Here is a 22,016-nt window from a genome sequence, read left to right as displayed (position 1 = left end):
ATTTGGAACTGTCACGCGAGTTTCAAAATTTGAAGTAAAGCGAGTCCCCCTTCGAAGACGCCTGACGGACACGTAGATGACTTGGAACAGGGATCAGTACTATGACCCTTTGGCATTTTAAAGGTAAACATATGGAGACGAGACTGCCCTTGAAGGGCTTTTTGAATTCCCCAAACCATCTGGTCTGCTGTTAGGAAAATGCTTGCTTTCCAAAAACTTCGGTCTCAGGGTGCCTGCCCACCCGTCGAGCGTGAAATTAAATAAGCGCGCGTTGCTATCTGCCGGTTTCTGAAAATGTGTCTCGGGACATTCTGCGCTTCAGTGGAACCACGTTGCTCTTCTTCATCCTCGGGGTATTTCCACAAAAAAAAGTTTCCAGATGTCTTAATATTGTCAAATGAATGCATAATATATGCCTGCTTGATGACATCAATTAGCACGTAGCGCAAAAAGTGCAGGACCAGCGTGAGAAGTGTTACCTTAGCAATGCAGTTTGATTTACATATACCCTAGTGGAATAGAAGCCAGTTTAAGCGGCAATGTTTCAACACAATCTTCAAACATGTATTATTCATGCCGGTATTCATGTCGGGTGTCTCCTTTATCATGCCCGCCGATTGGCTGTTTGACTCATCAGAATCAGAATCAGAATCAGAATCATCTTTATTTGCCAAGTATGTCCAAAACACTCATCACTGCCAGCCAGCCGGGAATAAATCACATCAGTCGTTACATGAACGTTCATGTGCACGTCGGGTGACTTTCAGACGTAGAAACTCTTTGACAAGGGGGGGGGGGGGGGGGGAAAGCATCTCAATTGAATCTGTAGTGTGTAAATGTGCGTGTCACACTGTCTGAGTCGGCGTGACGAGCAGTCACGCAAAAAGTCTGCCACGAAAGACAAACAACCTTGGACGGCATGAGCCGGCACAAATTCAAGCCTGACCACTCAGAACTATACTTTTGCTATTTGAAAGAGTTTTGACTTCTTCTCCTAATGACAAACGTTGTTAGACTATGCTCATTTGAGCAATTCCGAGATTCAAATTTGAAGTTGAAGCCTCCCAAGTTGTACGATTCAGCGTTCAACCCGAATTTGGTGTTGAAGCCATTGTTGCATGTGTCTGTGTAAATTCCTCGTGATGTGTGACATCCTGCTAGACTGCAGAACATCTTCAATTCGAGACTTCAATTCACTCAGCGTCTGATGGATTAAATACAAATGTTTGTTTTGCTTTTGGGGGATTTTTGGGTGTGTATATATATATATATATATACTACGCGGGGGATTCCACCCCAGAAGGGCATTATAAATTGCAGAGGCAAAGTGTCACGATAACCATAGAGCTACAACATGAAGAAAAGTGTACAAAGCACTTGTCCTTCTTAGGGTTGTGAGTGAGCTGGAGCTTATCCCAGCTGACTTTGGGTAATAGTCGAGGTACACCCTGGAATTGTCACCAGCCAATTGCACGGTTGGAATTTTTACTTCATCCAATGTTTTAGATGGCGGTCAGCACATCTGTCTCACATTTCTGAGGACCGGGGTTCAATTCCAGCTTCGCCCGTGTGGAGTTTGCATGTTCTCCCCGGGCCTGTGTGGGATTTCTCCGGGTACTCCGGTTCCCTCCCACATTCCAAAAACATGCACGCTAGGTTAATTGAGGACTTGAAATTGCCTATAGGCAATGCGAGGATAAGCGGTACAGAAAATAGATGAATGGATGAATCTTACATATATGGGAATGTGGAATGTGCATCCAAAAGTATTATATTTCATATCATATTTTTTTCATGGTTGATCATTCCAAATTGAACCTGCATTCCTCTTATTTGTGGCAGTCAAAATCCAAAAGGCAGAGACCCAGCAATGACAAGACATTTCATGGAACGACGTTCATCCAATTTGGACGGTACTCCACAAGAATGCTACAACTTTAGGCTCTCTCTTCAGCTGCATCGAGTTGGATGTTGCGGCATGGGGGAACTATCGACTCCCGCACGGCCCATTATTGACGACGAGATGGATTTCAGGAAGTGACCTCGACTGGCGAAAAGGAGCACCTGACCGGAGGCCGGCTCCATTTCCCACAGTGAGCACGTCTGTGGCGACACCCTGCCCTCCGGAACAACAGTTTTAGTTGGTAAACAAAGCTCAGCGAAAGCGTCACGGCCGATCAAGGGTACTGCTGCTCACGTATTTCGGTAGTTGGAGCAACGTAGACGCCATTGATCCGTCACTACTGTTCGTTGTTAAACTTAATGCAGTCATGGACGTAGTACGTGGCCGGAACACCTCACCGGGGAGGCGTCCGGGGGGGGGGCATCTTGACCAGATGCCCGACCCACCTCTTCTGGCTCCTCTCGATGCGGAGGAGCAGCGGCTCGAGCCTGGTGACTCTGGTCCCTCACCGTTTGCCAGGGGTGACCCTACCAGGGGCGTAAAGGCCTGGGATCATTGGGATACACATACACCTTCACCACGATAAAATGACGGTTCAGGTGGGGGGACGAACTCAGTAGTAAAGTGACGATTACTCTCGATATTTGTATGAGAAACACCAGGCCATGAATATCAAACAAATGAAAACAAAACGCTGTATGAGAATGTTTAGGCGGATCAACATGAGCGCCCAAGTCACATATTACACCACACTGCCATCATGTGGCTATCTATGGAAGTACTCCAAATGAATTTATTTCCCCACGCCAATCATATCTGAAACCGCGCCCCCTCGTTGACCTGATTGGTGGCCACCAGGGTGCTCAAAGAGCCAATCGTGTGACACACTCTCTCCCCTGTTGCCAGGGCTTCTTTTCTCAGTGCTCTATGTGGTGCTGTTATTTATAGAAGTGAGGGGATGAAGAGGTTTGCTAATGATGACTATACAGCTTAATCAGTCTGATAAGTGTTGTAGTGAGATGGTCAGGGGAGAACAAACAGGATGTTCTGTTGTGCAATTGAAATCATGCTTTCATCAACTTTGGGACTTTTGAAATGGTGTTTTGTGCACTTTGAAGAACACAGATGCACGCTCAGTTCCTCCTCAGTGGCGAGGGAAGTGGCGTGCAAACAACAGGCTTTTTGTTTGCAACACAGAGTACAGAACTACCTTTGCAGAGCAGAGGAATCGTGATGAAGTCGACAGATTTTCACATGAATCGAGAAAGGACTAGTGTTAAGAAATCCAATTCAAGAAAGGCAAGGTGAATATGTCACCTTTACAATAAGTCTCACTTCTGAATGACATGTCAGATGGGATAGGAATATGTATTTTTTTATGATATATTCCGATAACACCTTTACAAGAACTGTAGCTCAAAATAAGTCACGTTAGTAAATATGCTTGTACTTAATAATCAACACAAAAGCCCGACGTATTCTACTTGGTTTGTATACGTTCCCAAAACGTGCATTTTAGATGAACCGAAGCGCTTTTAACTGTTGCTGTTCATCTGGCTGAGGGAAGTCGAGCAGGTGGATGCCCTTTTCCTTCTGACAAAGACATACAACACAGTTTATTCTTTTGGAGGGCTGCCTGTATGTGAGCTCATTTAGGACCATTTAGCTGTGAGTTACTGTACGTGCATGGCCCCTGCACCGCTTTACGGCGAGAGGTCAGCGCACATGGATGCCTTCCAAAGGAGCAATAAGGCCTCCAGTGGCATTTCACTGATAAATGCCACACGAAGCTCACTAAAGACAAAGACATTAGTGGCTCCATTAGGCATACAGCGTATCATTTTTGTTACTTTATTTCCCCCACACATTTAATGAGACAACTGCAGCAGGAAAGAGAGAATCAAATCACTTTCATGGTTAGTTTTGTGCAAACAATGGACTGAATAAGACTAGAAATGTATCAGTTGGACAAAATACAGCATCAACTACATCAAACTCTTAACTGAACAAAGCAATGATTACAAATACCTGTATAGATATTTTTTTGTGTGTCTTCGGCAAACCATTTTACTTCATGACACAAAGGCAATTGACAGCAATTGCAATGTAGCATTATTGAAAGGAATACGGCACAATGATGTAACGGCATCAGCTCATACAACTTCCAAAGAGTCCAGTCGGAATCGCCCTGACGTCATCCCTAAAATACTCACAGGCGCTAGGGGGCATATTTGTTTCCCAATGTCCCCCATTAGGATTATTAAAGTCCACCATTCATTGTGTTCTTTGGCATTTCAGCTAAGCCACAGCATTTATACGTATTTTCAAAGGGAATAGCCATTTGCAACGTCCAACTCCACCATCGATACAATGACTCGAGATGATGACAAGGTTACACGTACTTACAGAACCCATAACCAGTACACAAAAATAACAGAAAAGTAATTCACACAAATGAATAAGCGCGTGCAATGTATGCTTCAAAGCATCCAATGCATATGCAAGCGTTTTATTGCCTCAACGTTGCACAGACGCGCGCACAGGAGCGATAGAGTCCGAGTGGCTGAGAGGCTCGGCTCGGCTCGGCTCGGCTCGGTTCGGCTGGGCTCGGCTGGGCTCGGCTGGGCTCGGCTCGGCTCGGCTCGCTCTGTGTTTACTTCCGGACATCACCGTGAGAGTGGCTCATCACAGGCAAGGAGCAGCGGCAGCCTCACTGGACCTTCAAGCTGTCAGATAACACAGCGGCACTCATACGAGCTTTCATGACAGTGGTAACCGGGTTCGGCCCAGCGGCATCCCGGCAGTCGAGCCTTCTTGCTTCATTCGTCGCACCGGTCCGGATCCCCTCCTTGCATCAAAGCCGCTCTGCTCGCCGGCTCCAAGTTGCTCAATACTTCCAGGCTGCCTCGCCGAGGAGCTGCCGGTGAGAGTATCTCTTCAAGGAGCACAACGAGGACGGTCACTCGGAGCGTGAGTGCCGTTTTCTGTCTGGGCGGCCGGGGTTGGGGGGGGGGGGGGGGGGAGAGTCAACTGACCCCCGGAGAGAGCGAGCGACGGGACTCGGCGGCGCAAGGCAAGCCGGGCAGCGAGGGAGTCGGCCGGGTAAAGTAAGGGGGGGGGGGGGGGGGGGGTCGCCTCCGACTCCTGGTGTTATCCCCTGCTAGCTAGCCTTAGCTACGCTAGCTCCACACAGCACCATGGACTGGTTAATGGGGTGAGTACACACCGCTTCCTTTCATTTGACAGGTCACCTGCCCACTATTTTTTTTTATTAGTGACACTTTGGGATTGTCGCCGCCTTAATTTGTCACAATTCCCGTATACTGTCGTGTTGAATACTCCTACATTTTGCCTTAAATGTATGATGTCGCTTAGCTTAGCCGAGCCCGGTGAGGCTAGCTCTATAGTTAAGCTGGCAAGCGGGCTTCACCTGCAATGAGAAACCGATTTAACCAAGGAGCTACAGTTTTTATTTACGTGTCTTTGCAGCGTGTTGCCGTCTGCCCTAAAACGACAACACCCACATTAGGTCTTGTCTTCGCCGAGGACAGTCTGCAGCAAGGGTTGCGTATTTATAGCAATGACAGCAAAGCAAAGTGGCTAACATTAGCAGCGTCCTGCTTAGGCTGTTATGCACAGCTGAGTTTATAGCCCGAGTGCAAGGTGCTCCTTCTCAGGCTGCCAGTGGTTCTCAACTGTTGTCACCCTGGGACCCGAACACCACTCATGATAGAAGTTAAAAACAAAGACTGTAGGTTAGAAAAATAGCCTTTGAAAACATAACTCCACATGCTTATGTTTAAAGTGCCCTTCAACGCATTAAGAACCTGAGGATGAACATAACTACTGTATGTCCAAAAATCAATAGAGTAAAATTTAAGTATCACAATGGGACAAAATAAAGCCACAAAATTCCACTTATACCTTTGCTGGGAATATACCGATTATCGGCCGGGCTGATTATCCGCACCGATATTCAGTATTTTGGCGGATATCGGCATCCGACAGCCGATAATAGAGCAATGTAAAGCTTGGTAAACCTACGTGATTGAATGAAATAGTTCCCAGAACTAGAGTCATCCCAAAAAAATGTATACACACATCAGGGATAGGATAACTAGCATAAATATTTTAATACCACATTTATTCAGACATCACGAGATTAATACAATTTAGCTTTGGCCTCAACTAATGCAAGAGGTGCTCAAAGTGGTGGCCATTTGCTTCCAGAAATGTATGTGTACGGGTAACTACTGCTTTGGAAACCAATTGATTGCTGCGGATGCATTTTCAATTTCACGTCTAAGGGCTACCAGTGTGGTCGGTTTCCTGCAATACACAACATCATTTAGGCTCCCCCATAGCTAAAAGCAGAGCTGCTAAATGTGACGGAACGTCCGTATTTTGTCACGGAAATCACTTAACGTTGACTCATTACAGCCGTAACACTGATTGTTCCAGATATTGGGGGGAGGGGGGGAAAGGAGTGCTCCTTAAGACCAGGGTGCACACCATTAAATTTGTACCCTACCCTGGCAGGGTAAACGAGTTAGATAAATACTTATAATTATGCACAAACAGTCTTTCAGGGGAAATGACCTTTGAAAAGCATCAGCTGCCACACAGGTATTAACAAATGTTTAAGGGCAAACATTTTTTCCCTGGTGAGAAATCTGTGCTCTCAAAAATAATTGGTTGTTTATTTATCGCTGCTGTTAATTTCAAAAGCGTATCGTATAATCGTATCGTACGTCACTGCGTACGTCACTTCAGAATGTGGGCAGGTTAAAAGTATATTATTATTATAAATAATAAATGTGTGTAAGATAAATTAACCTTTATTACTCCCACAATGGTGAAATTGATAGGAAATATAAATATGTAATATATATAGCATGCAAGAGAAGATGTAATTACATTTCTTCTTCTTACACGTACTTCCTCTACACGTACAAGTACATTGCACAAAATAGAAATGAACTGTCCAAGTCAGTCGATCAGCAGTGTTATTTGTTTGTTTTGTTTGCACGCAGTCAGGGCAGGGCAGGGCAGAGAGGAGTGGCGGACTGCTGTCTGGGCTGCTTTTACACCATGTGATGTTTTGGCTGAGAGATAAAATTCACATGCAGCCACAATATGAGCTAGTTCACACTAGTGCCATTCTCATTCATGTCTTGTGCATTTTAGATATCACAAAAAAAATATAGATTATTTTTGTGGTAATAAAAGGTCAGTTGTACTCTTCTTACCAAGCTTAGCTGCTTGTTTTGGACGTTTGGGATTCTAATTCTTGCGTTGCAGCGACTTGTCTCGAGTTGTAAAAGGCAAAAAGTGATGAATGTATTTTGACACCCATTCACCTCCTTCAGTAACTCACTGAATTTTAGGGCTTGCCAGCGGGACTAGTACAGTAGGTACGGAAAGTACCATCAATTGGAGAAGCATTGAATTGTTTTGCTTGTCACTATTGCCGTTGCTGGCATAGAAAAAGAAATTGATAAATTATTGTATTTATAAACTGGACGATTCCCACAGCACATCAGTTGATCTCTCGTGCCATCCAAAGTACCACAGCACACTGGTTGGGAATCACTAGGTTAGATATTCTTCAGTAAGGTTTCTGGGTAATGTAGTCTTTAAACATTTATCAGCACAGCACAAATCTGTGTGAGCAACTGTTCTCAAAACATCACATAGGAGTAGCCTCACTGATGACCACCTACAGTCCTTCCTGAGAATCGAAGACAAGATGCCAAGCAGCTTAAAAGCAGCTGACAAAATAGCATAAGAGCAAAGAAACTTGACATTTGTATTTTATTATTTAAATCTAGGCGGCGCGGTGGACGACTGGTTAGCACATCTGCCTTACAGTTCTGAGGACCGGGGTTCAAATCCTTCCACATCCAAACACATGCGTGGTAGGTTAATTGAGGACTCTAAATTGCCTGTAGGTGTGAATGTGAGCGCGAATGGTTGTATGTGCCCTGCGATTGGCTGGCGACTAGTTCAGGGTGTACCCCGCCTCTCGCCCGAAGATAGCTGGGATAGGCTCCAGCACGCCCGCGACCCTCGTGACGATAAACTGTACAGAAAATGGATGGATTATTTAAACTTTTCTTGAAATACAAAATTTGTCTTTGTTTTCTTTCTTTTATTTTGCAGCACGCTCACGTTTCTTTTATTGGTATAAATTTGAGATATTTTATGCAAGTAATTTTAAGATTTGTTATGTTTAGGATTAATTTGGGAATAATATTGCACATTGTCTGTTTCGGTTCATATTAATGTACAAACCGCTTTGAGTTTTGGCCCCCTGTGCGATTGAGTTTGACACCCCTGGTCCAGTGGATGATCACTGTGAAAAATAATAAACACTGACACCATTTCCTTCTCAAAGTCCATATCTTGTGTGATGCTCAAACTTTCAAACAGTCATACTTACTGTCTGTCCAGCATGTTGGGAATTCATGTCATGTTGCGTGTCTGCTGATAAAGGCTGATGGCATATTTGAAGTGTTGACAGCTGGTTTCTGACTGCCTGTTGAAGACTTATGTTGTGTACTGACCCAAATACTTGCTCAATACATTCAATTTGAGGAGGTTCACTTTCATTATACAGTGGAACCCTGAAGGTCAAACACAATCTTGTTCGGGATGCTGATCATCCCAATTTAGTAGGATTTAAAAAAATGGTCCCTTATACAATAATGTAAGTCTGTTGCATATTCAAACCATTGCCATAAAAAAAAAATCTTTAACTGTATATTTCCTACTGGTATTTTGACTATATTAACTGTGTCAAAACCTGTGGATAGGCCGGTCACGATAACAATATTTTTAAGATAATATAGTTCCCAAAAAATACCAAGATAAATGATATTGTTTTTTTTACATGCCTCTGAAATCATGAAAAATTAGGCTGACCCATGTTATTTATTATTTATTTTATTGCTTTGTTATTGTTATTATTATTATTATTATTGTTGTTGTTAATGTAATTTCCCTTCTTGTTTCTCTATTAAATAGCTTTTCTTTAAATAGTTTTTCTTTACTCTGTGATATGATCTCGGTCTGCAATAAAGAATAAAGAGCTGCAAGACTAGCCTGGTTTACATGGAGTCTTCTATTCCTAGTATAATCGGTTTTGAAGCCCAAACCAAATGAAAGTGGTCCATATAAAAATCGCAATCCTAATAAACAGGCCGAATCTGAATGAAATTTCATTCGATTTCACAGGGGTGGACTATTCCTTTTGCCAGGTGGACTATTCCTTTTGCCAAACTGTTGAGAAGTAAATTTTCGGCATTTGGTGTAGAGCTGGGAAAAGCTCTGTGGGTGCTTGGTTCGTCTTGACGTAAATACGTGGTGACGTCATCGTTTACACAGGGCGTAATATGCTGGGTTCCGACGGAGCTCGGATGCAACAGAGATCTTGTTTTGAACTACTTCTGAGTTGTTTTTATCAAGCGTTTTTAAAAATGAACATACAACCCCAATTCCAATGAAGTTGGGACATTGTGTTAAACAAATAAAAACAGAATACAATGATTTGCAAATCATGTTCAACCTATATTGAATTGAGTACACTACAAAGACAAGATATTTAATGTTCAAACTGATAAACTTTATTGTTTTTAGCAAATAATCATTAACTTAGAATTTTATAGCTGCAACACGTTCCAAAAAAGCTGGGTCAGGGTCATGTTTACCACTGTGTTACATCACCTTTTCTTTTAACAACATTCAATAAACGTTTGGGAACTGAGGACACTCATTGTTGAAGCTTTGTAGATGGAATTCTTTCCCATTCTTGCTTGATGTACAGCTTCAGCTGTTCAACAGTCCGGCGTCTCCGTTTTACGCTTCACAATGCGCCACACATTTTCACATTTTGCGCCAGTCTAGTGCCCGCACTCTTTTACTACGAAGCCACGCTGTTGTAACACATGCTTCTGTGTGGTTCGTCCGTTGAAGGCGAGCCCTGCACCTGTCAATCAAATATACGTTGACATTCGCTGTCGTCAACTACTGGCCGAATAACGTGTGCCACTGGGGGTTATGCTGAATAAACAGTTAAGATTCCCCTGTTGTGTTAATTTGGGACTAATACACAACGCGGAGCGAAGGAATTTAATTTTTTTTTTATTAATATCGTTTGCCACAGTGGAGCGAGCTGTTTTGCTTCAACTTGTTAGCTCGCAGGCTAGCTTGTTAGCTTGCGAAAACAGAGAGTTCTATTTCCCTTAAGTGTTTCTACTGTGTGAATCCACGCACTGCATGTGGAGCAAGGCTGTGGAGTACTGGATGGAGCCAACACCAGCAAGAGTGTAACAGTCTGCTGGCGTTCCACAAGCACACTACCGGCTAATGACTCAGCAGTCCAACACTGTCGGCTCACGGTGTTATTCGCACGCTGGCTCGCCACAACAATGACAGTTTATCGACTCTGGAAAAACTATCGTGTCCATTTTATTTATCGAACGAGAAGTCGATATTGTAATTATCGTGACAGGCCTACCTGTGGAGGTACTGTATGAAGGAAGAATGGACAAATAATAATGGCGGAAAGAAAGCTAGCATGGTAGATGTTTAGATCGGATTGGAGTATTTGATGAGGTATCTTAAGTAATATTGGAGACATTAGCAGGTGCTGGAAGAAGGGGTGGAGCAGTTTACGAGAAAGCAGGAAGCTCCTGCGGGAATCGATTGGAGCTGGTAGCGACACTTCTCTAATGGTGGCAGGATAAAGAAAGATGATGTTGAAGTTCACGATATGTGACAAATGTTTTCTGTGCAAGGGCAGCGCGGGGGTAGTGTGCTTTAATAACCATTGTTTTTATTTTTGCATTTGTCACAATTTGTTTGCAAGTCAGACGCTACTCAGAGTGAGCATTATTTCTAAGCCGAAGGACCTTGTTTGTCTAGTTTCATACTTCACCAGGCAGATGCGCTACGCCTGTGTCTTTTCCTGCCTGGTGAAGTGGGCAGGCTTTGACAGATGTTTAATTCCCTTGATTTTGAGTGATGGCTCGGTAATGCTGCACTAAGAGCGAGAGAGAATGGAAAGTGCAGCAGCTCAGTGGAGTGAGCTCCGGGCCACCCAGCCCTAACCAATCTCAGTCTGAATGAACCCTTAGCTTGCTTTGCATCACCTGTGTCTTTATGGATGGTTTACTTAATCAGGTTTGGCACTGGGTTATGAAACCTCTTTTAGCCAATGTGGCTAAACAGTACAAAAATCCCCTAGCCACACTTGTGTTTAGGTAGTAGCCTTTACACACTCAGGATTTTTGGGACCGATGAGTGAGCAACAAAGGTTGGAGAACACTGATCGAATCATTACTCTCCTAAATCAAAGCTCAAGTGATTAAATCAGTGTCATATGATGCACATACTCACAAGGATAAAATTGTTCGTACCCCTCTGTTAATAAAAGAAAATAACTTGAATCTGCCAAAAGTAATACCAATAGAATTACCGGTATTTGAAAAAAACATACTCATGAAACAGGCCTGGACAACAATGATGGTACCCTTAACTTAATATTTTCTTGCACAACCTTTTGAGGCAATCCCTGCAATCATGCAATTTTTGTAACTTTCAATTAGACTTCTGCACCTCTCAGCTTTTAGCCAACTCTTCATGAGAAAACTGCTCCAGTTGTCTCAGGTTTCCAGGGTGCTTTGTCCAGACTTCATGTTTCAGGATTTAGATCAGGGCTCATAGAAGTCTACTTCAGAATAGTCCAGTGTTTTGCTCTTAGCCATTCTTGGGTGTTTTTATCTGTGTATTTCTGGGTCATTATCCTGTTGCAAGACCCATGACTTGTGACTGAGACCAAGCTTTCTGACACTGGGCAGCACATTTCTCTCTAGAATACATTGATACTCTTGAGATTTCATTGTACCCTGCCCACATTTGGAGTCACTGACCAACACAAGAACTCACGTGTTCAGGGTTAAACCATAAACAAAAAATGTCTCTTCATATATTCCCACATTACAATGACTCCTGATTTTTGGGGCATGCTTCCCATATCTATCATCATTTTCGTCTCGGCTCCAACTAAAGGTAGTGAAATTGAACGCTGTCATTTAATGGCTACTTTTAACAGGTGTATTGGCGCAAGACAGAGAGAGGGTGATGCTGATAAGGTGGAAACGAAAAAAAATTGAATGTAGATGAAGAGAGAGAAGAGGGTATGAGGCAAATGATAGTCCAGCTCAGGCAATAGGTGAGATATGGAGATAGATGAGGAAGCGGCAGCATAGGTCAAAGAGTTACCGGTAGATCGGAAACAGCAGAGGTCTGCAATAGAGGACATGGGGAGATTTAACTGCAGGGGCCCCGGCTGCCAGACACACAGACAAATGAGCCGTATGCCAGGCAGGGAAAAAAAAAACTGACCTTGCTGGACATACTGTATATGTAAAAATGAGCTAAAAATAAGATTTTAGGATTTTTGTACATCTAAAAATGATTTTTGATCACTCTTTCCACATAGCCATGGCTATCCTTTGACAACTAGGCCTCGGCTGAGCTGCTGGATGTGTGCATAGCCAGCAGGCTGTTAGCACTGTTTATAAGCTCACGATAGATTTGCCCTTGGTGGCTGGAGCTAGGCCGCAAGGCTGGTCTGAAGTGTAATTGGATTAGAGATCTCTGTGGTGCATCAGGGCAGGCGAGTCCAAGGCACACATACTCGTGCTCACACACTTCAAGAGTGCTCGGGCCTCAGAAAGTTCATTGCAATTCTTGAGGCTGTACACATTGACCCCCCTCCCTCCCCACACACTTAATTTCTGGTATGCTTACTTAATGTTTAATCATTATTGCCTCCCCCTTTCCTTTGGCTGTTAAGTACTTCTTTCAGCATGCGTGTTTAAGTGAACATGTTGGCGGTTGTATGCATGTTTATAATTACCCCACATACCCACTCTAAATGGGATTACAGGGAGTTTGAGCAAAATGAATGGCATTAAAAAAGTGAGAGAAAATGTACGACTGCAGTTAATGATCTAAATCGTCCTACTGAAGGCGTTCTGCTGAGGAGGGAGTGAATGAGCTACTCTTGACCTGTTTCCTATTGTGCACTTCCTGTTTAGCAGCATTGCACAGGAAGTAGAAGGTCCTTAAGTTTTTTTTGCGGGGTCCCGATTGCATGATTTTGTCCTTCCTTACATCTTTTTGTCTGCTAAGAAACTTAGCCAATTAGGTATGGTTTGTGTCAGTTTTAAAAGATGTCACATGAGACCAAGCTTCATACAGCTTAATACCTTGAATGTATTTTGGGAGTATTCTAGCGAGCACTGGTGGGTAGCACACAGAAGCTCCCCATTATGGATCTGACCTTTCCATACGCTCAGCGCATTACCTAAGCTTCCTGTCACCATCACACGAAGGGAGAAAGTTGTGGCACTGTACTTTTGTTAGCCTACTAATATTTACCACCTAAGATCTTGAATATTGTTTGTCAACTAAAAAGTGTGAATTTGATAAAATTCTCCTGAGCTATATTGTCCTTGAAATCCTTCTTTAGGACTATCTAAAAAGGGATTCATCGCAACACTTTTAAAATTCTTTACCATTTCAACTGCTTTTATACTCATATCTTGGTGATGTCACTCCTGTGACTCATTTTTTTTAGTTTATAAAATAACAAATACTGAAGCCACAATTTATTAAAGATTATGATTATAGAGTAATAATTATGTCATGCAATTTAACAGTATACAGAATTATTTATATCCTATTAAATAATATACTGCAGTAACTGTCAGGCAATAATGTTGTTAAACATTTTTTAAATTGGGGACTTTCAGACAGATTTTGACAAATTGTGAATTTCTATAGATTGGCAGCTCTGTGTTCTATTGTTCAGACCGTGGCTGAGATTGCCAAACCTTAACCTAGCCCAAATACCAAAACTATGTTAACATTTATCCCAATGTCTCGTGGACATCAGTTTTACACTTGGCCTCGGATGTACAAAGGGATATGGAGGAGGAACACTGACATGTTTTAAGGATGTTTGACTTGTTCGGAAGGCAGCGAGAAGGTCAGCTGGTTTCCGCTGCTGGGATTGGGTGACTGTATGGGACTTGCTGACTAGGCTTCTCAGCTGTGAGGGAAAGAAGCTTAAAGCTGGACTTGACTCCACACAAAAACATACAACGAAGTATTTAACCCCCATAAAGCCTCTGATATCCCCTTAAGGAAGTGTGTGTGTGCGTGCGTGCGTGTGTGCAAGCAAGTGTGTTGTGTGTGTGAACAAAGATAAATCTAACACTTTACATGGACGTACACTGGGGAGTATCATCTGTTTGCATGTTGCGATTATATGCGAATAATCTGAAATTTATATTAATGAATTTATATGGTGCACTCTCCACACCTTGACCCAATTAATGCTTTCCAGGGTTTAAAAAAGCAGTAGAGCTGTGTGATTATATGATCGTTTTCCTGCTCCACTTCCAGTTGCCAATTGTGGGAGTAAACAGAAACTGCGCCTCCTCGGCTGGCCTGGTCCGTAGCGAAATCCAGGTCCAACTCAGCCGTCATCACACGGGCCATGTGTCTATTTAAATGACTTGTTCATTTACTGTATATACTTTGGTATGTTGATTGGTATTTTAGCAAGAGATGAAGTCGACGCAAATGATTTGCTTTCGCGGACCATATGAAATGATGCGGCGGGCCGGATCTGGCACCCCGGCCATGAGTTTGACACCTGTGCTTTAGAGCATGATTCGACAACGCCGGCATGTTTGCGTACAACCGTTAGTGCTCGCACTAGCTTGCTAGGCTACATAACATTTTGTTGGCTGCTTGCCAGGCGTATCGTATTAAACGTATGTGAACATACCTCAAGCAATCCTTGAATGAAAGTCCTCTCCCGATCACCAGTGACCACCACCAAACAAGCTTTTGGATTCAAATATATTGTACACGATGGCGACGCAGAGTAAAGTAGTCTTTTGGGGAGCCGATCAATGACGTCATTGTTCGGATCGGCGAATTATGACATTAAAGCCGATCAGCATAAAATGCTAATTATCTGCTCTTACCAATCAAGCCGATCAGATCGGTTTAAAGTTTAATATTGACTATAGGAGTGCTGTCACGCAAAGGTGTGAATAAAATTTGGAACTAATCTCTAGCTTCTGTATTTTTGCGTACGGGTGCTTTAAAACTGGCTTTAAAAGTTTTTAAAATATATAAAAAATTGTGATAATAATCGAGATCAAACCGTATAAAAAAAAATCGTGATTTAAAAAAAAAAAAAGTTTATATATATATATAAAACCCCACTGAGTTGACACGTTAGGTATAGGGTTTGCACATTTCAGTGGATGTGAGCATGCCATGCTGGGCAGGCTCTACACACTGGGGAGTGTGCTGCTGATTTATTATCGTCTGTGAGCTGGCTAAATGAGGCCAAGTGAGATGGAAGAGATTAGCTTACATAAAGAGCGCTTGGAGAGAGAAGTTCTCGGAAGGGACCAATGGCTCTTGACCTCCGACTATCCTCTGCTAAACTACCATTTCGTTCATCCGGGCCTTCTCTCCGTGTCTGGGCATCACTCAATGAACACCACTAGTTCTGTTGAGCTTCTTTGAAAAGGACTTGCAAGAAGTACTGGGCAAGACATTATTGTGCTTACCTTAACCAAGTCAAACTCACTAAAAAGTGCTGCTGATGTTCCCTCTGGATTGTTCTGAAAATATAACCATTAAGAAATGCTCAGCAGTTAAAAGGATGTTGCACTTCCAGTTCGGTGACTTCTGACAGATATCTTGATAGGTTATGTAGTGGCAGCTAAGAAATACAACTGTTCTTATTTTGTCTGTTCAGGTGCATCTTTTGGACTTTCCCCAATTGTGCTAAAAGTATGTTCTCACCAAATTGTTGTCTCAGTTTCCTTCACAGCCTTCCCGTTAATACTGGTGTCAAGAAGTAGGAGGACATACACAAAGTAAAGAAAACCTTACGTGCTAACTCTCTGGTGCTTTGGATTGCATGTTTTAGTTTTTCCCCACCTCTCTTGTCAGCATGAGGGCGCAAACAAGTGAGCGACAGTCTCCACATTCGTCAAATGTCGGCAGGTAACAGCAGCAGGTCAGAGGTTTGGTCCGCTCTACTGAGTTCATGTGCGTCTCTGAGCTCGACTCGCGATGGGAAGCAAATCTGCAGAGCACAAATAACTGGATTTGTGTAATAAATACAAACCGACTTCTGTTTTCAGCTAGGTTTAGGTTCGCGCACCCTGTGGTACACATCAATGTTGGAGGTTGGAAAGTTGAACGCATCGTAGATTACAGACCTGCCTTCTTTCCCTTTCATGCTCTACTTGAGATTGTTACAGTTTGTCATCTGTCTGCAAGCAGCTAATGCTTTTGTTCTGGGTGTATTCTTCATGTACACCTGCATCCTCTTGTTTGCAGATGACCTCATGTTTGACTGTGTGTGCACCCACTCGCTCATCGGCCCGCACTGTAACAAACACTCTTCCCTCCTCATTGTTCGCAGGAAGTCTTTGTCACTCACTGAAGCCAAATGCAAGCACAGGAAGTGCTGCCTTCCCTCGACAACCGTCTGTCACTGAGCTGGCTTTATCAGAATGCAGCAGCGTGAGCTTTTGGCTCATACCACAAGCGTCTTGGTCTGTTGCTTGCTGTGCTCGTGGATCTCTGTGGGAGCCATGTTGTCACTGAAGCTTGACTTGTGCAGCTCTGTTGGCTGCTGTTCTGTTCCCTATCTCTAAAAACAACTATGCAGGGGTTAGGCTGCCAGCGTGGGCTTTGTTATGATGTGCTTTTTACAGAAATTAAAAACAAATAGCTCAAAACATCTTCAGTTTAAACGAGACTTTAACACACTTGCATTCTTGCACTGGTTCTTAATATTGCTCAAAGCAAGTGAATTGCATTTTCTTTACTATACACAAACCTTACTGAAGCTCCACTTGTGGAGTTGTCTGTGTGGATTGCGTCATTATTAGCTGAAATTGAGGAGCGCTGGGGTCAATGTTGCGTAGAGGTCACTGATTCTTCACAGCTCTGCATTGCACCGAGGCTTGACTGTGTACTCACACGTAACTGTTGCATAACCACTAGTGTTAGCAATCCAGAAATGTGTACGCTTGTGCATCCATGTGTCAGTATTCATGGGAGCCAGGAAGTTTGAAATCGTCTACAAAATCATAAGCCAGGATGTGCTGTATTGGCTCATTGCATGTTTTTTTGGTATTCATACAAACCTGTCTCAAAATGTGAAGTACCTTCAATTAAGTTCAATCCGTCAGTGCCTATTTTTGCATCCTTTTAGAATTTAAGGTTATCCACATCTACGGTTTATAGAAGAGGAACCAGCTTGTACAGTACTGCAACTGAGTTGTGGATGACATGAATAGTAATCTCAACAGTGGTACCCCTTCAGTTTAATAATGTTACTCCCAAATTTCTTTTTGCTTGATAATCCAAAAAATGCGCAGCCCTTGGAAATAGGCCTCTCTAAACAGAAGTGAGTTTGTTATTGAAATGCCCTTAAGTCGTGTGTTTTTAGGTTTATAGTCAGTGATAATAGCTTTAAAGAAAAGTATCTTCTCCTACAATACATTTGTATCTGTTATCATGTTTAATGCTCCAAATTCATATGACACAAGCACAGGATAAGCTTATCAACATCAACATAATGCAGTGCACATACCACAAGAGGCGCCCGATATCTCAATTTTGCTTTACTTTAATGGAATACTGTACAGTAGACTGATACTAACCTGGCAGCCATTGTAGGTAACCGTCATGGTTTGATTCATATGAGTGCTGTTGTTGTTGGAGACTGTAATGTACAGTGGGTACGGAAAGTATTCAGACCCCCTTATAGTTTTCACTCTTTGTTATATTGCAGCCATTTGCTAATAATCATTTAAGTTCATTTTTTTCCTAATTAATGTACACACAGCACCCCATATTGACAGAAAAAAACAATTGTTGTTGTTTTTTGCAGATTTATTAAAAAAGAAAAACTGCAATATCACATAGCCATAAGTATTCAGACCCTTTGCTGTGAAAGTCATATGTTTAACTCGGTTGCTGTCCATTTCTTCTGATCATCCTTGAGATGGTTCTTGAATGGCCCAGCCAGAGCCCTGACTTAAACCCAATTGAGAATCTCTGGAGAGACCTGAAAATGGCTGCCCACCAACATTCACCATCCAACCTGACGGAACTGGAAAGGATTTGTAAGTAGGAATGGCAGAGGATCCCAAAATCCAGGTGTGAAAAAAATTAATGTTGCATCAGTCCCAAAAAGACTCATGGGGGTATTGGCTCAAAAGGGTGCTTCTACTAAATACTGAGCAAAGGGTCTGAATACTTATGGCTGTGGGATATTTCAGTTTTTCTTTTTTAATAAATCTGCAAAAATGTCAACAATTCCGTTTTTTTTTTCTGTCAATATGGGGTGCTGTGTGTACATTAATCAGGAAAAAATGAACTTAAATGATTTTAGCAAATGGCTGCAAGATAACAAAGAGTGAAAAATTTAAGGGGGTCTGAATACTTTCCGTACCCACTGTATGTGTTCTGTCTTTACTCTGTTAAAGTAAATCAGCAATAAAAGGGATCTAGTCTCTTGAGGAAGCGCACTAGATACCAGCTTGAAAGAATAGATGGAGGAGGAATGTAGAGAAAATGAACCAGTGAGCATGAAATTAGATTGTTGTTGCATAATGATGCCTCGCAGGCTGTACGTAGGCTCTTTCCGGTCATGGCTCACATGACCGTATCAAGAGGCTGCAGTATTGACCTGGTGGTCCCAGTCCACCAGCAGCTAGAGAGAGAAACTATCATCAATAGTAATCATTCTCTTTTTATTTTATAGCTTCTCAAGAGCATTGTAATCGGAAAAGTATGAAATATCACGCACATCAATTTGATTTCCTCCCACATCTCGTGTAATTCCTATTGTATTTGTTTTTCCTTCATACGTTGTGCGTTGTCCCTTTTCAACACTAGACGGCACTCAAATCCCTCTGTCCCCATCCCCTTTTCTCTCTCTCTCTCTCTCTCTCTCTCGCTCTCTCGCTCCCGCCCTCTCTCACCCCTCCTCCTCTATCCTTCTCTCCCGCTAGCTGCTAGCACGCTAAGTTTTTACACAAGTGTAATGACTGACAAAGATGAGATACAGTGACTTTAAAGATCAGAGTGTTTGAGCATCTTTGGACTGTATTCGGGCAAATGCAAATTAAAAATGACCTAAAAATCTGTATAAAAGTATGTCTTGCGCAACTTTCAACGTTTTACAGTTTGGGCAACAAAATACAGAGTTGTCGAAGGAAAGATGTTTATTTGAGGCTGGGTTCCCGTGGTTTAAGCTACAAATGAAGGATGCTCATCGTCAAGACTGACCCACTCGTGGCGTCGTCCAGCCTGGCCATACATATACAGTAGACCCTTTCATACTGCTCCACTAAGTGTCACATATACTGTGCCTCTAACTGTATCCAGTGTGTGCACATGCCACACTTTGCTCGGTACACTGGGTTCTTGGTGACTTGACGGTGCCCCCTTGTGTACATTAAATTGTGCAGGCAACATATGTATGTGGTTTCCTAGGTTTATATATTTTTGGGCAATAGAGCAAGGGGTGTTGAATGTGGCACACAAAGTGTGTTTCCTGTCAATAAAAGCACTGGGGAACTTGGGCACACAGAAATATGGTTTACTTCTAAAGCTGGTAACGATTGCATGATGCACTCAAGTTTCTTTGACCGCAGTTCAATGTTTGTGCTTGTGAAAAGTATTCCTGGAAACCCTGTGTGGGATTTGAGCGGCCAGGGCACAGGAGTCTGTCATGATTTTTGTTTTTGTGTGGGATAAACAGAGAAAAGACTTTGTTTTCCTTAGCTTCAATAAAACACCTTCAGACAAAGTGCTGCATGGTAAAAAGCAAAAGAAGAAAGAAAAAAACTTCTCAGAACTTGAATTCCATTATAGTATGCAATGCCAACACTTACTCTTGCACAACATGTACTGAAAGAACAGAGTTGGAAAACATTGCGCTTGGAGGGACCCGAGGGGAGGAAAGGGCGTTCAAGTTGTGAGAGAGGCATGCAATGGGGGGCACCGGATAGAAAGGCTTGCAAAATAAGGAAGAAAGCTCAAATTAGCTTGATGGAAGGGCTCCAAAATGAGCAATAAAATAAAGGAGGATGAATACATGCTGGAAAGAGGGGTGGAATAAAGCTCAATAGGAAGAAGGGGGGTGTATAGAGTGGCATTAATTAAAAAAAAGAAGCCTTTTTGGTCTGCAATTTCCATCCTCTCTATGTAGAATCCAAACCACATACCAGTGTGTCCTGTACGCTCCAGAGTCCTCTTATCCTCAATTACTCAGCTTCCTCCTTGTCTCCTCCCTGTAGTGACTGACAAGAGGAGCAGCGGTGCGACTCATCAGCAGTTCTGCTGCCAGGGTTCTCCCATAGTCCTAAACAAACTTGGACACATTGAAATCAGCAGAGTGCTTTTCAAAAGTGCAGGAGAAACCCAGACACATTCTGCACCGGATTCGCATGATGTCATACTGACTGACTGACTGACTGACTGAAATCTTCATTTTTGTTCTCCCTGCTTCAATTGTACCAGACAGACACTCAAGCTCCTGAGCCCAAGTTCCCATGCAGCCCTATCAAAGTGTCCTTGATACAAGATACTGAACCCCCACAGTTAGTAGTTGAACTTAAACAATCAAACGTTTGGCATTGTTTTAATCAGCCAACTTTTGAATGATAGAAACACAATACAGAAACTGAAACTGATGCCAGCCTGCCTCCTGAGAACTGTTGGGGGGCCCTTGGGCCCCTTGTCTCTTGAGTCTCGACAAAAATATTATATTTATTATTAATAATATATAAAATATTTTTAAAGAATTTATTAGTGAATTATGGTGGAAAATATGTATTTGGTCACCTACAAATAAGCAAGATTTCCGGCTTTCACAGACCTGTAACTTCTTCTTTAAGAGGAACAGAAACAAACAACAACTGAAAGAGGCTGCAGTAAAGGCCGAGAAGAGAATTTCAAATCAAGAATGAAACAGTCTGGTGAAGTCAATGGGTCGCAAATAAAATCGCAAAATAAATAATAACTGCCATTAAGCTCACTCATATGTCATGTTATATGTATATTTCACATCTAATAGTTTCTTAATATGACTCACAGATGCTCCTTTTTCATTTTTGGCCATGTTTTTCACTGGTAGAACAGTGTGTTGAAAGTCTGTGCGGTAAACATGGACAGTGGCCAAATGGTTCCGGGCGACACAGATTGGTTCAGGGCGGCGCAAATATGCTTTCATTGATATTTTTTATTGGCTTGAGGGAGAAATTTTTGCATCGACCAATTTTTTTTGGGTCGATTAGACGTGTTAGCCGATATATTTTTTGTTTTTTCCCCCACAGCCATACTTGGCTGACTCTGGGCAAGAGGCGGGGTACACCACCGAGCTGCCCCTTCCCCAACATGGTGAAATTAAATTAAATGCATAAAATGAGGGGGGGGGGGGGGCTGCAAATGCTACCTTTAATGTTGACTAATGAAATGTATCTAAAAGTGTTTTTACTTATTTTTACTTGTATGACTTAAGAATGTTAACATTTTACTCAAAGGTTTTATGATGGACAAAACTTAACTTCGGAGCAGATTGTTTGTACTTTCATTATCTCATACATTTAAAAAAATAAAATAAAAATTACAGTGTCAGTTATACCTGTGCTGCTCACATCTTAACCGTGTGGCTTGATCGATACGCTTTGGACTAGTATTAGCCAACGTACAGCACTCAGCGCCCTTGGATTGACAAGCGACCAGTCCAGGGTGTACTTTGCCTTTGTTTTGAAGTTAGCTGTGAGCTCGGCTCCAACTCCATGTGACCCCCGAACAGCATAAGCAGTTTACTGTAGAAAATGGAAAGATAGACTCATAGCTCCCTGTTGATTTCTGTTTGCTATTTTGAGATTGGCAACAACATCCTTAAGGTAACTTTTTATCTCATTTGATTATCTAAAATGTAAAAATATACGTGCACATCTACACACACAGTACAGTACCT

General features: G+C 42.5%; 1 protein-coding gene across 1 annotated transcript in view; it reads left to right on the top strand.

The window, feature by feature from the left end:
- The first annotated feature begins 4,962 nt into the window (after positions 1-4,962).
- Positions 4,963-22,016, top strand: part of mob2a (MOB kinase activator 2a) — a 54,643-nt gene continuing 37,589 nt past the window's right edge. Inside the window, exon 1 of the mRNA XM_061772479.1 lies at positions 4,963-5,117. Coding sequence (XP_061628463.1) covers positions 5,101-5,117 — 17 coding nt within the window. The 5' untranslated portion in view covers positions 4,963-5,100. The remainder of the gene's footprint in view (positions 5,118-22,016) is intronic.

The sequence above is a fragment of the Phyllopteryx taeniolatus genome, chromosome 5 (assembly GCF_024500385.1).
Source record: "Phyllopteryx taeniolatus isolate TA_2022b chromosome 5, UOR_Ptae_1.2, whole genome shotgun sequence".
In the NCBI taxonomy this organism is placed as follows: domain Eukaryota; kingdom Metazoa; phylum Chordata; class Actinopteri; order Syngnathiformes; family Syngnathidae; genus Phyllopteryx; species Phyllopteryx taeniolatus.
Note: the sequence above shows the minus strand (reverse complement) of the source record. Positions and strands in the feature narration are given on the sequence as shown.